Raw genomic sequence first — 15,588 nt, forward strand, 5'->3', positions numbered from 1 at the left:
GAAGAGAGCTAGCAGATGTGATGAAAAGGCAAAGTAGAAGTTGTAGCAAAGCTGTTCGCGTCATTTAGTTAAAATACAAGAAATTATACTAACTCATAGATCACTCACTCAGGGATATACAAAACTGTTGAATACACTACGTAAATTACAAATACACTAACTTGAATTTTTAGCTATGACTTAATCAGATATCGAATACCCTCTAGTATAGGCCATTGAGGCCAGTAGCACAACGAAAACCGATCCGAGTCACCTAAATGAGTTCTAGTTACTAAACAAGGTTCCTTACAATGCTGTCAATGTGTATGAAACGAAACAAAACATGTATACACACCCACTTTTTGCTTTATTTTAGTGTCATTGGGTAAAATAATAAGTTACGTACCCAACTCGCCCATACCCTTTGACCACGGTTCGGTGGAAGGCCCGAGGCGTTAAAATTCAAAATTAAAAACGACTAGGTTTGAGGGCTCTTTCATAAGTCAATTCGAGTACCCACAACACAAGCCTTCTTGAGCTTACTGTGGGACTTAGTCAATCTGTGTAAGTATGTCCGAATGTCCTAATATTTATAACATTATGAGTGGCAACATGACAAATACATGGCAACATTTTTAAATCCACAGTAATTATCGTCACAGGATATCACAGCTCGAAGAGAAGCCAATAGTACAGATACACAGAATCTCGAAAAATTGTTTTGAGATGACATCTCCCACCGTACCCTAGCTGTTTGAAAAAGAATACCTATATGTAAATCCCGAAAAGAATATATAGGCGGTACCAAAGTTGATATGTAATATCAGTCATAAAAGAGGTCACCCAGCATAACGTTACCTGCATTTTACGAACTTGCGCCATAGTGGTTACATCGCGGAGTGTAGTTACAAGCTTTGCTCTTCTGCTATGGTTGTGTGTAATTCGACACTGATAACTATTGCGTAAAAATCCGGAGCATCCGGGGCGCCTCAACGGAAGGAAGAATGTTTTCTGAAAAAACAATAATACGTTATACTGAAATCAATAAGATGAATTATTATATTAAGTCCTATACAAATGGGCCAGTGTGAAATAATCTATCTATCTAATACCTTTAAACGAGCAATTCTTGCATATTTATTTATTTATATATATATATATATATATATATATATATAGAGGAGATGGGGGCAGCCTAGTACACTTTTTACATTAATGGTCATATTTTAAAATATTACCTACAGAAACCAGTTTTAAGTCTCTACACATCAACCTACGTTATTAACCTATGTAATTACTGCATTTCCACATATATAAAGTTAAAGATAAAAGTACAAATTAGATTTTTGCAACTCAAGGAATAATGTTCGATACTGCCCCAAGAGGGGGTGGCTTTGAACTTACGTGGGGCAGATTTGAAATATGGGCTGTAAAGGCAACAATATCGAGATATCCGTGTTTTTTTTATCTGTACTTAGTACAGTTTGTCACTAAAAATAATCGTGTTAACATTTTAATCCTATAATTTGCAGTTACAACAAAGATGGGGTAGTTATGTACATTTATGTTTTTTGGAGTGTTCAAATGTGCCTCAGTGGGGGTACATTTGAAAAGTATTGAAATCTTACTAAAGCTACCCCCTTGAGGCAGTTTTGCACACACCATTGTTCAAAACTACCACAATAATGTTTTAACAGCGGATTATATGAGTATTTATTATATTTTGATTAAATCAATAAATTGAAATTTTATAATTATTACACTTAATTTAATATTTTGTAATATTGTAAACACAGAATTCTAATAAATATTATATTAAACATAGACTAAACGTAATAAGCACTGCACTTAGGTAGTTCATGGAATTTTGGTAAATGCATTATTAGCATTTACTAAAATAACTAAAATATTATTAGGTACTGTTTCAATTTAGGTACCTACAACTACATGTCAGTTAATATCGGGGCAAATATGAACATTTCTTAAGGCTGGGGTAGTTTTGAACAGACTGCTAAACAAACGTCAAATCTGTCGGGTGACAGTTGTGTGGGTCGATGTTGCAAGCCTTAAATATGGATTTGGATCATTATCGCATTAAAAATAAATTTTTAAACGCAGTTGTTCTAAGCTGCCTCCAGTGATAGCTGCCCCCCTCTCCCCTATATATTTCGGGGAGCTCGGAAACGGCTCTAACGATTTCGATGAAATTTGGTATATGGGGGTTTTCGGGGGCGAAAAATCGATCTAGCTAGGTCTTATCTCTGGGAAAACGCTTATTTTTGAGATTTTATATGTTTTCCGAGCGAAGCTTGGTCTCCCAGATATTCAGAAACTATAAGAGATAAATTCAGTTCTCAGGAACCGGGGGAAGACATTATCTGAGGCTATCATAGTTAATCATAGTTTTCTACAGCTTTTATATATTTACAATATTACGCTGTCCCTGTGTGTCCGTAGCAAAGCGTGGGTGGTCAAGGAGGCTAGATAGTGGGCGGCAGATGGAGAGCCTTCGCCTTCAATATTAAGTCCTACGCCCTTCTCTGAAGGTTGAATGGTCACAAAGTTCAATTACCCATCCGATTTTGGTCCTCCGGCCCATAATCCTTTTGGGAAGAGAAATATCTCTCAGTAAAAGTAAATATTCTATATTGTGCACCATAAAGTTAAAAAAATACACATTAAAAAGAAATACTAGTTTAAGACTAGGTAACAACGGGCGGTAATATCGCTATAAAGCGATATCTTCCAGACATTCCAGACTACCCAAAGGTAGCAGGAAAATTAGGTACTTAATACCAATACAACTTTGAACGGATTATCTCTAATTTGCTTTAACCTTTCGACGCCCAAAGCATTTTAAGTATGATGAGGTTTACCTGAAGAGTTCTGTACGACGAGCAGATACATTCCTATAATTACTCCGGTGAGCAGGATGAGCAACAGCAGGCCGACGACGGAAGTGGTGGCTGGCCGGCGTCGCGGCAGGCTACTGGCGGGGAAGTATATCTACATTTCGACGCACAAAGCATAATCATGATAGGTTTACCTGAAGAGTTCTGTACGACGAGCAGATAAATGCCTATAATGACTCCGGTGAGCAGGACGAGCAGGAGCAGGCCGACGACGGCCGTGGTAACCGGCTGCCGGCGTGGCAGGCTACTGGCGGGGAAGTATATCTACATTTCGACGCACAAAGCATAATCATGATAGGTTTACCTGAAGAGTTCTGTACGACGAGCAGATAGATGCCTATAATGACTCCGGTGAGCAGGACGAGCAACAGCAGGCCGACGACGGCCGTGGTAGCCGGCTGCCGGCGTGGCAGGCTGCTGGCGGGGAACCGCACGAGCGGCGTACTCTCCGACGGACCGGCGTCCCCATCGCTCGCTCGGTACGAGTTGTGACGCGATTCGTGATCTGAAATAATTCAAATAAATGAATTGCTAGGTAATCTCAACTACGCCAATCGTACGGGTCTATGGACATTGGACAAATCCGTCAACGAACACACACGTAACAGAACCCTAAAACTAAACCGTCACCTAACACCAACATGAAAACTTTGGTCTCTTTGCCATGATAGTTAGGCTAAGGGCCGATACAGACGGACTGCAACCAGACTGCAAATTGTATGGGAACTGCATGCCGACGTTGCAGTTGGCGTGCATTGGCCCTAAAGGCCAAAAAATAAAATAAGACACCCTGATGCATTCGAAATATTACAAATAAATTAAGGACACGAATGATGACTACATTCATTTGGATGCGTATTTATAAATGTGACGTTATCTATGAAAAGGGACCTTATTGTCGATGGCGCTTACGCCATTATTAACGAACCCCCGATAGTAATACAATGTAGCGTGACGCAGTGGAGAGTAAGCCGACAATAAGGTCTCTTTTCATAGATAATGTCCCAAATAGTGATCAGGCAGATACCTATTAGTCGTGTAATCGTAGATGGCTGAGATAAAAAAAACAACAAACAATTGTCATTACCTATGAATCAAAGAGATTACATAGAAAGTACGTGTTGATTAAAAAAAAATACGAGGACTGCCGAGGAGAATTACTTTAATCGTGATATTTACAAACTTGTCCATTGAGTTGCAGAGGTATACTCTCGACCATGGTATAACAGGCTCGGTAATGGCACTTTTTCACATATTCACACGATTTTTTCGTTCAATTGACTAGCATGGCACATAATCAGCGCCGCACTGTGTTAGCATTCGATCTTGTCGGTAATTGATATGGTCTCTGGTCTGTCCATGCCTACATGTAAGTATCATGTAATGATATCATATCGCGTATTACAGGCGTACATGGTAATATGACAATAGGTAAGGTGCCTGTTTTTATTAATAATTTTATGTTTATTTTATTAATAATTTCAATTATATGGCGTCTACTCGCGTCATATAATAGGTACAGGAGGTACGCTGCGGAGAGCAAGTACATCCCCTGCCAAAAGCTGTATAAATAAGTACTAAGCGCTGGCTGGACGTCGTGACAGCGGACATGCAAGAGAACAATCTCACACCTGAGGATGCCGAAGACCGGGCAAAGTGGAGAAGACTGAGCAAGAAAGCGGACCCTGGCGCTAGGCCGGGAAAACGCTAGGTTGAAGAAGAAGTACCTATGCAAATTTAGCAGGAAGTTTATTGACCTTTAATTTTATTTAAATTTCAACTTGCATGGTTTTAATAGCATTACATACATATTAGATTACATGTTTTTGATAAATTGGTTATATCATTATTTTTACCCTTAACTGTTCAGTATGAATTCCAATAGATAAATATACAGTGGCGGATTTGCCCTAAGGCCGAGTAGGCCGAGGCAGCCAGATATTTGGGGCGGCAGTTTATATGATGGGTGCTGAGAAATGGGCAGCTAGTGCTTACTACAGGGCCTGGGGCAAAGACTGTAAATCCACCACTGTAAATATAATGAAACAGCTTTATACTCAATCATTGACAATTATCATTACCGGTAAACCTGATTGTCCAGCAGTACAGTAGCCACATTCACATTTTTTGAGAGACTTCAAACGTTGACTCAATTTTGTGTCCTATCCTATAAGGATTGAGTTTTCATAGTATGTCAGGGAGGTTGAGTCTGCTGGTGTAAAAGCGTAACACCATTAGCATTCTGGGGTAGAATACCAAAAGCAGCGGATACGGGTGAGGTTCTTTATATTTAGTTACTTTAAATTAGTTCACTTAAGTCCACTAACTTAAAACTAGTTTGTAACTAATTGTGCAGTTTAATGGTGCAGTACAACATTATACAAAAGCAGGTTGATAGAGTCATAAATTTGCCAATTTATACATGATTTATTTCGACGTAAACAATATTATATCAATATATTATGGAGGAGACAATAGGAGTTACATAAAAAAAATATATATATATATATATCTTGAGGGATCTTCACTGTTCAGTAGAGGATTCCTGCTCCGTCTTCGCATTTAAAAGCTTTGATACATTGTCTTGTACCTCTGACTCTTATGGAGATAGCTCTTATCACAGAAATTTGGACTTTAACTTTCAACCAGAAAATTATTTGTGAATATGCCTTTCCCCATTTATCGTTCAATTTTGCCAATCATAGTGCCATATTTTATTATCTGGGATATAAAATACAGCTTAACCTCTAGCCTCTTATCACAAATGAAAACTCATGATGAGCAACTACCCAAAAAAAAAGATCCAAAGTACAATGAAATGGAAGCCTCTTTTATAGGCTTTTGGGTGGCAAACGGTTAATTCTTACAGAATGCTAAGCACAGAAATATATTTATTACTGGAACACACACTACAATAAATGGACAAAACAGCCAAGTGAAATGAAAACATTATACCATGGTAACTCCACCTGATTGTTCCAATACATAAGTACCTACACAAAGAGAACAAAGTTCACAATTTAATTGTAAACATTGGTGTGCATGTCATGATTTTAAACAATCATTATCTAATTATTTTATTAAAAAACTCTAGAAACAAAAATTTTGATACAGTATTAATGTAAGAACATATGCCTACTGCATATGTCACATCTAAGCACATGTTTTGCCCAACAGAGTAGAACAAAGGGAAAACACTTATGTTTAAAGACACAAAGTTACTTACCAACGGGGGAAACCAAGGGCTGCATATGTGAATGCAGGAAGCTGACTTTAAGGTTTTAAGGCTAACAAGCTGGCCAAAGGTATGTAATTTAGGTAGACAAATGAAAGATGATATTGATTCAAGTACTTACTGTTTATTATCACAATATCATATGTATCCTCACACTTAACTCACCAAACCAATGCAATCATAGGATGCTTGCTTTATTATATTAAAGCATAAGTTTTAATCATATAATTTTAACCATACAATTTGCAGATTACTACTTTCTTTCTAAATCTCCTTTTCTGTTGGTGGTTAAAACAAGACTGCCTAACGGCCGTTGTCACTATTCCCGCTACTTCAGGCGTCATCACTGTCGGCCAATCAGAACGCCGCGCCACCATTTTAGCAGCGCCCTGATTGGCCGACGTGCCAACTGTCAGTCTTGGTTTAATCATTACACTTACTTCTTTTATTAAATAAATCACATTAAGGCATGTAAATAATATGTTATCAATTATATAAAGCTAACAGTCGGCCATCCAAATCGATGCAACGACCTCGTAAATCGAATCATATATGAAACATTTTGAAGTTCACAATACAGATTAACACAAAATTTAGTACAGATTGACTAATTAAGTATCTACTACTTTACTACTAATCGATCAGTTAATAAGTAACAGGCTTTATTGCCTATAGGACATTTAAGTAAATCATTGTTATTACATTGTAATGAATGAATATTAACAACGTCTAATAATACAACTCAAGGTTAATGAAATAAACAATAGTTCATGGCACATCAAAAGTACTGTAGTTAACAAACTGATAAAGTTTTGTAAATAATTTAAAAACATTATTTAGTGGCCTAGACTCAATAAAACATTATATCATAGCCCATGTAGGTAAACAAGAAAACTATATTAATCTTATCCTAGCAGGCATTATTTCATGGCCCGCAGAGTACATAGAGACAGGCGTTATTTCATGGCCTGGACTTATATAGGAATAGGCATTATTTCATGGCCCAGGAGCATTTGCAAGCAGACATTATTTCATGGTCTGTGCAAGCTGAAATGAAATTATTATTAGTCAACAGGCATTATTTCATGGCCTGGATTTATAAATGAATAGGCATTATTTCATGGCCTAAGTGTATTTGCAAGCAGACATTATTTCATGGTCTGTGCAAGCTGAAATGAAATTATTATTAGTCAACAGGCATTATTTCATGGCCTGGATTTATAAATGAATAGGCATTATTTCATGGCCTAAGTGTATTTGCAAACAGACATTATTTCATGGTCCGTGTAAGCTGAAATGAAATTATTGTTAGTAGACAAGCATTATTTTTCATAGCCTATGTGTATTTGCAAACAGACATTATTTCACGGCCTGTGCAAACTAGAAAATCATACGAAATATTCTTGATATAAAATATTGTAATTAATATTGGACTAAAGTAATGGTATCGTAAAATAAGTATTTACCATCAGTTTTCAAACACTGGCAACATTTTGCCATAAACAAAGCCATGATGCTTACGATTGATATTGAATAAATTCTTGTTTTAAATTTAATAGCGCTATGCTGCCTATTACTGGAGAAAAAACGGACATAGATTTAATTTGTTAATAATATTGAAGCCAATTGCTGTATCTTTCATTAAATAAATACCTCGAAAACATAAATAATGAATACCAACAGGCCATTCAACTTTTAACGCATAAAGCATTAGAAATTTACAAGTGTCGGTGAACACATTTACCAAAATGTGTTTTTCCTGCATTGGTTGTCCGTGCATCAGCAACCGAACCGTAAGTAGTTTTATTTTTACATTTCTTTACTTTTTATTTTTATATATTTTTATTTCTAAATTTATTGTATTTTTATTTTAAAATGATGTAATGGGTCTATTGCCTGAATAAAGAAAACATTCATTCATTCATTCATTCATTCATTCATTCATTCAACATATCAAAATGACTCCAATTTTTTCTTTCAATTATCTGGTGATTAGGGCCGTTAACCTGTCGAATCCCACGATATGACGTCACCATAAGCGTTCTGGCTCATATATGAGCCGTGGGAGCTGACAGATTAATCCATACATGTAAATATTTATGATTAATAATGTATAATAAATGTATTCGCAGTGAGATCAGCAAAGTACCTTCCCTAAACAAATTTCAATATATTCGTAAACTAATAATTACCAGTTTGTTTATAAACTTCAAATTTTCGTATTTTCCTAACTGTCATTAAGTCTATATACTATATTATATAGTATACGAACACTCACACTCTCACACATTATTTATTTTACATGTATATGGACTCTGAAATTTAGCTACAAGCTTTTCACTATTTGTCTTTCAACAGTTTCAACTCGCAGCAAGTTCCCAACTTCGTATATCTTAGGATTAGAATGTTATAAATACATATTTTGAGATTACTGTGTCGCCTCTATACTCAAATCTAATTTTTCCCTTACTTTATCTACATCTTGACAGTTTGTGCCGGTAATGTTGTCAGTCAAATATGTCAGAATGCGACTCTTACTAGGCCGTTGGCCCTGGGTGTGGAAATGGAATTTAATATATAATCAGAACTTCCTACATGATTCGCTAGTGAACGAAGTGCTACGATCGGTAATAATTCAGCGAAAAACACTAAACTAAATCCTGCGAAGAGTACGGACGGATGTTTGAGAGTTCCAACCTGGTTTTAAATAAGTATACATAAGTATGTATTTATTGAACGAATCTATTATGACGAGTCTACTATGTAAACGTTGCTCCTTCTACTCCTAACAAATGATTTAACGTGATTAGCACGTAGCGAGTATTGACCTTCTTAATTGGATGCAGATATTCATTACCTCCGCCTGTTTTAGATCAGGTGTATTTTGCGATCCAATTCATGACAAAACCACGCATCATGGTAAACCAATAAGAAGCTCTAATCTTTTCTTGTGTTTAATTCACGTTGAAGTATCCTATGTTGAAGTACTTGTCAGTGCAGACCTATTGGGATTACTCATCAGTCGCCATCGGGAGTAACTCGGAATAACCTGTTATTCTTTAATTACATTTCAATGGACTTAATATAAATGACATTATCTAACTAAAGGTTCCTGAACCTCACTGTTTGCGTTTTGAACGGCAGCTATGTAGTTGTGATCCGCTAACTGACGGCAATGAATCAGGGACAAGTCCATAAACTTGAGGCACTACTTAGCCAAGCATACATAATGTTAAAATTGTACACTTGTATTTGCTCCCACCACATAACAAGGCGAGGCAGCGAGTATCAGTTAGTTACGATCTAACGATTCCTACCAAGTGTATACTATTTAGAGTATTCTTTATCCAAAGAGGCTACTACATTGAACATTACATAATCATAGGATGATTAATTTCGCTGTTCTGGAGCTTGGATGGTCTATCTACTGAAAATGTCACACAAGAGCGTATATAACGTCATCTAAATAGGAATAGTAACTGATTACCCGCTAACTCATCTAGTTGGCTTAGGCTTTTGCTTAATTAGACTGGCATAGGGTGACGTATAATGAAGAAAAATGTTATTGTCCCCTACGCAGCTAATTTTTAACTGTTCAAACCACAAGGTCATCATCTGATCTTGAAGGTGTATGGACATGACCTACTCACGTGATACCCAGTTCTGATAAATATTCATATGATAAATCTAAAAGTTGAATTCTATCATATGGATCGAGGTCTTCGCCACATTTAAATCAGAATAGATATGCCAGAGCCCTCTTTGTTCCGAGTGCTAACGTTCATAACATAATATGTAATTATGTATTATACTGGTCTCTTCCTGAGCTATCCGCATTATAAACGAAGCAAATTGACACTCGAAATACACCTAACGATATAGAATAGTGTTCATTGTGTACTCATCCCATCATAAACCCCTTTATCGATAACAACATCGTCTTCATTAATCAGTGTGCATGCTCGAACCTGCGATCTGGACATCACTATCGAAATTTAGTTCGTTTTTTTTCTTTTAAATGAACAGAAGCTAATAGACCAACCTGAACTATATCTAAATGGCGACTAATTTTAATCAGTAGGTATGTAAGAGTAACTAGTGTATCTACATCTACATAGCAGCAGCACTATCCAACGAAATTTGAACATTGCGACTTTCCAACGTTTGCATTCAAAAGAGTAGTGCATTAGCACTAGTCATGTTGATTCCTAAGTATATATATATTTATATTAAACAACTTATAAGTTCCGAGAGATTAATCATGGAGCGTTAACAAAGCATCTAAATTAACAAGCAATCGACCGGTATACCATCGACCAAAGCGGTTTTAAAATAACTATCATTAGGTTTTTGAACAAGGGCTTTACAGAAGCTGGAACTATGAATGGGATACTCTAAGCACTATTCTCGGCTACGCGCAGTGTTGTAGTTTCATTGGGCAGTTTTGCGTAACATTGTTCGGTTTCGTGGCCTATTCTCGAACACCTACCACATTTCCTTAATGGTAGCGTACACTGGGAAGTAATATGGCCGTCTTTCTTACAATTAGAACAACGGAAAGGCCTTTGATTTACCCGTACCTGACCATCCTGAGCTTTTGGAGGTAAGTTTCTGGCAAATTTACGTTCTATATTAGGTTTTGTGTTTCGTGCATTACGCAAATACGGCAGCAACTTATTAGGATCATCATATTGTGCTGCTTCTGCACCTAACCTTACGGAACGATCGTCAATGCCGTGTAAAATGCATTCTACCGCATGCTTGCCAAAAATATTACATCTACTTATCAACGCTACCTTCTCATAGTAATATTCCTCCAAAGAGTCAGAGAATCGGGCCCTTTTAGCTAACATATCAGTAAGCATAGTACCATAATTCTTCTCAGATGGAAAGGCTAATAAAAGTTTTTCCTGCCATTCGACCCACGAAAAGAGAACAGACGGGAGACTCTCGTACCACCTCTGTGCAATGCCTTTTAATTTTGGCAGTGCAAAGTGCACAATCTGTTTTTCTGTCCAGTTGTAGATGCTGGCACATTCGTTTACTTTATGTAGCCACATTACCATAGTCTATTCTTTTTTTCCTGGGTCGAATTCAGGTACAGTATTATTCGTAGAGAGTTTATCTAAACCAACATTAGGATTCCTAAACGTTTTTAACGCTGATACCAGGTCCGCAATATTAGTATTACTCAATGGCTCACCAGTGTCCTTGGTTCTTCGCTCGTCACGACCATGTGCCCTGTGTCCGCTCGAGTTGCTACGTCGAGGAGTTGAGCGGCGCGACCGGCGGCTGCGCCGGCTCCGTGACCGACGTGTCCGGCTACGCGAGCGATGCCTCGACGGCCCCGGAGCAGCCGCGTCAAGGCTGCCGATGCCGCTCACGTGGCTCTGCTGAGCGCCGGTGTCCTGGCTGCGCGGCCGTTGTTTCCGCGTCCGATGGCTGCCGCTCAGGTGGCTCTGCTGAGTGCCGGTGTCCCGGCTGCGCGACCGTTGACTGCTCGGGCGTCGGCTGCGCCTCTTGCCCCGCCGATGCTGGTCTTCGTCCGGAGAGCAGCGGCTGATGCGCCCCCGCGAGCGCCGACTGGTGCGGCTGCGCGACCGCCGCGGTGCCCGGCTGCTCGTCCGCTGCCTGGCTCTGCTGCGCGACCGTTGGTGCCTCGAAGCACCTCTCGTAGGACTCGTGGGAGTATACAGCACGCGATCATGAGATCCAGTATTCATAGCGACCTGGAACGTTCAAGATATTCGCGAAAATCACAGTTGACGTGAACTGGAATCCATATATGACATATATTACGTTAAGAAGTAGGTATAAGCATAAGTTAAAAGCTAAGCACAAGTCAGTTAAATTAAGATATAAATAAAAAATACTCTTTCGCAATAATGATACATTAACAGAGAATAAAAGAGGATTAACGAGTATCGGTTTTGCTACTACGATTGTGATTGGACCTCTAGATTAAAAATATCTGATTTTATTATTTAAGAAATACGGTAGTATTACAATTACTTTTAAACTGGCACAGCACACACTATTCAACTCTTTTCCAAAATACCACGTGCACTGTAAGCCCAGTGCAGCAAATAAGTACTAATGCAATATCAGTGTTAACCAACACTTAATTTTTGATTAATTAGCACTTGCAGCAACTCATTTGCATATATAAATTCCTTAACAAAAACTACATACCTTTGTTAAATTTATATGCAATCGGTTAAAATAAAAGTTTACAATTCAAAATGTAGATAGTGGACGTAGAGGTTTAACGAAAACAAAAGAATAAAGCAAAAAAAAGAAAAAAAATTTAATTATTTATCAGATTAATGGTTCATATATCCCACTGGCTGAGATGTGAATGCAGGAAGCTGACTTTAAGGTTTTAAGGCTAACAAGCTGGCCAAAGGTATGTAATTTAGGTAGACAAATGAAAGATGATATTGATTCAAGTACTTACTGTTTATTATCACAATATCATATGTATCCTCACACTTAACTCACCAAACCAATGCAATCATAGGATGCTTGCTTTATTATATTAAAGCATAAGTTTTAATCATATAATTTTAACCATACAATTTGCAGATTACTACTTTCTTTCTAAATCTCCTTTTCTGTTGGTGGTTAAAACAAGACTGCCTAACGGCCGTTGTCACTATTCCCGCTACTTCAGGCGTCATCACTGTCGGCCAATCAGAACGCCGCGCCACCATTTTAGCAGCGCCCTGATTGGCCGACGTGCCAACTGTCAGTCTTGGTTTAATCATTACACTTACTTCTTTTATTAAATAAATCACATTAAGGCATGTAAATAATATGTTATCAATTATATAAAGCTAACACATATTACTACTGACTTAGCCGCACAAAGATACAAGGAAACACATAATTACAATAACTTTCAGTAATCTACAATGCTTCGAATAATTTATTTTTATTTTTTTACCAGGCACCAAGACTTCACTAAAAGGGCCAAATCTATTATTATTAACACAGTTTCGACAATTTATCACTCCAGAATTAAATGTGTTTGCCTTTTAGTTGCTCATCGACCTTCACAATGGCAAAAAAAAAATAATTAACAGGAAAACTAACTAAACATTAACTTTTTGTTTGACGTATATGGAGCGTTTATTCAACTCAACTTATTATAAATTATAAACCACATCTATTTTTTTTCATTGATTGATTTAGAATTCCGTTATATATTCATTGAAATAAGTATTTTATTTACAAAAAGTAAATACGATTACCAGAAAAGTTACACATATGAGCAATGAGCATTCTACATAAAGTCCGTCAACCAAATCTTGTCAGTAGTAAAAGGCGGCAAATTTAAAAATCGCGGGTTAGCAACACTGTGTTCAAATAATTCCAAAACGCGTGTCATCTGTGTTTTATCTGTGGAATGTGGATCGTGAATGACAGCCGTCACCTTATTTGTTTTCATTTGGTTTTCATTCTGAATCGTTTCTGTTTCAAGAGATATTTCTGCTGTCACCATTAAATACCAATACATTAAATAAGAATAAGCAAAGCTAAGGGGCCTACAATGTACAATCATGCTCGTTGATGGTAAACATTACTAAAAATTGAGGTTAGACAAGTATTGGAAGAACTCTTTCGAACTTTTAAGATTATGTTCAGTTTTTTTGTTTTAGGGTTAAAAGGCATAAATAAAATTAAAACGTATGCCTAAATCTATCCAACAAGACCATAAATTGTGTCCTGGAAACCGTCCATAGGCCCACATGTCTAATATTTTCAGCAATCAGTAGTGACTATTTACAAAGGTAAACCTTTTAAACAGTATTAAGAGCCTTGATTATATCGCCGTTCTTTCGCAATATCTACCTAATCCATACATGTTTGTTGCAGGATTAAATCTTGCCCAATATAAGGCGTTCGTAGTAGGTAGTATCTTTTCAGACAATACTTACCTATGGCGGTTTATGTACGTGTACAACGCAACCAAGTCGAAAAGTGACCCTTATCTTATTTACCTTTAAATTAAATAAACACCCAAATATCAGTTGTTTTATTTTTAATATGTATATTGTACAATAATATACCAATCAAAAAAATTACACAGGTATGTCATATTCATCCAGAACAGTACACTAATTTATATTAACAAGTGGCATATTATATTGTAAATAACAAATATATGCACTATCTAATTATCTGCATTATGATATGATTTTATTTTAGTAAACTTAGAAGACATAGATAGGGAACAAAGAGAATATAAGCACTACGATAGGGAGTTGTTTTTGATATCTTCAAATTTGTTCATCATTTTGATTAACATTGTTTTAACATCGCTTTTAAATTGTCCGTCCATGTTTCAATTTTTTTCAATAAACCGCGAGTGACAATTTGAATTGACGTACGCAGGGCGCGCTCAGCGGAAAAAAAAACTGTTGGTTCGATGTACATTGCTGCTTTTCTTAGCGCAATACTGCTCTTTGAGTGTTGCCCTACTTTAGTTTGCTTTACATTGCTACTGACAAGATTTGGTTGACGGACTATAGTATGATGACTTAAAACCCACTAAAACCTTAAAACGTAATTTCATACATCGTTTAAACCTTGATAAAACGCTTAACAGACATTTGACATCTGTCATTCATGAAATGCGTTCGGAACATAGATCTATGTTTTCGGAAACAAAAAAAAAATTATAAAATAAAACTGGAAACTAAAACAAAGGCTGTATTATCGTACAAAAGCAAAATAAACAGTTTTATTTAAATTAAAATTAGCCAAGAGCATGTCGGGCCATGCTCTGTGTAGGGTCCGTTAATTAATAGTTTAATAGTCAAGCCATTTCGGTCAGTGGGAAAAAGCGGCAAATTTTAAAAATATAGGCGCGAAAGGGAATGACGTTCCATAGAAAATTAGAATTTCGCGCCTTTTTCTACTGACAAAGTTGTTTGACCGGCTATAGTTACCATTCTGTCAGAATTAGTATGTAGGCTAACCATTTAATATGGGAGGAACTCTAAAATAAAATTCTTGTATGTAGTTTCTATTTTACCGTTCTGTCGCCATGCATGATTAATGTTATTATAACAAATCTTTATGATTAATGTATCCATGCCAAATTGCAGCTTTCTAGCACTAAGCACTAACTATCAAGGAGTACTTAAAGCCGCGGATGGACAGACGGACGGACATGACGAAACTATAAGTGTTCCTAGTGGAACCCTAAAAAATGTAGGCTAATAAATAAAATAATTAAAAATTACAGCAAGACAGCTTGTGACGAGCTGTTGGGGAGTACGTTTCCACATCCACGCTTAAAAACGCAGCTCTCGCGACTGCGCTGTACTTACTCTCTGGACGGCAGGCTAAGGCAAGCCAGAGAATCCTGTAATTCAGGTGACATGCACTCGGGTACATGGGGTCGCTACTCCCCAACGGCTCGCCACTAGCTGCCCTGCGTTACGTTATTATTAT

At 37.2% G+C, this 15,588-nt stretch overlaps 1 protein-coding gene and 1 long non-coding RNA gene across 2 annotated transcripts; both read right to left on the reverse strand.

Moving 5' to 3' along the window:
* Positions 1-943: 943 nt before the first annotated feature.
* LOC134658059 (uncharacterized) lies at positions 944-4,239 on the reverse strand. The gene is made up of 3 exons (XR_010097680.1): positions 4,071-4,239; positions 2,856-3,396; positions 944-990 (listed from the first exon to the last, which is right to left on the reverse strand). It is a non-coding gene; the product is annotated as an uncharacterized LOC134658059 (long non-coding RNA).
* A 6,956-nt stretch (positions 4,240-11,195) lies between these two features.
* LOC134658246 (serine/arginine-rich splicing factor 4-like) lies at positions 11,196-11,849 on the reverse strand. The gene has a single exon (XM_063513858.1). It carries the CDS (start codon positions 11,847-11,849, stop codon positions 11,196-11,198), a length of 654 nt encoding a protein of 217 aa, XP_063369928.1.
* Between the last annotated feature and the right edge of the window lie 3,739 nt (positions 11,850-15,588).

This window comes from Cydia amplana, chromosome 21 (genome assembly GCF_948474715.1).
Source record: "Cydia amplana chromosome 21, ilCydAmpl1.1, whole genome shotgun sequence".
NCBI lineage: Eukaryota > Metazoa > Arthropoda > Insecta > Lepidoptera > Tortricidae > Cydia > Cydia amplana.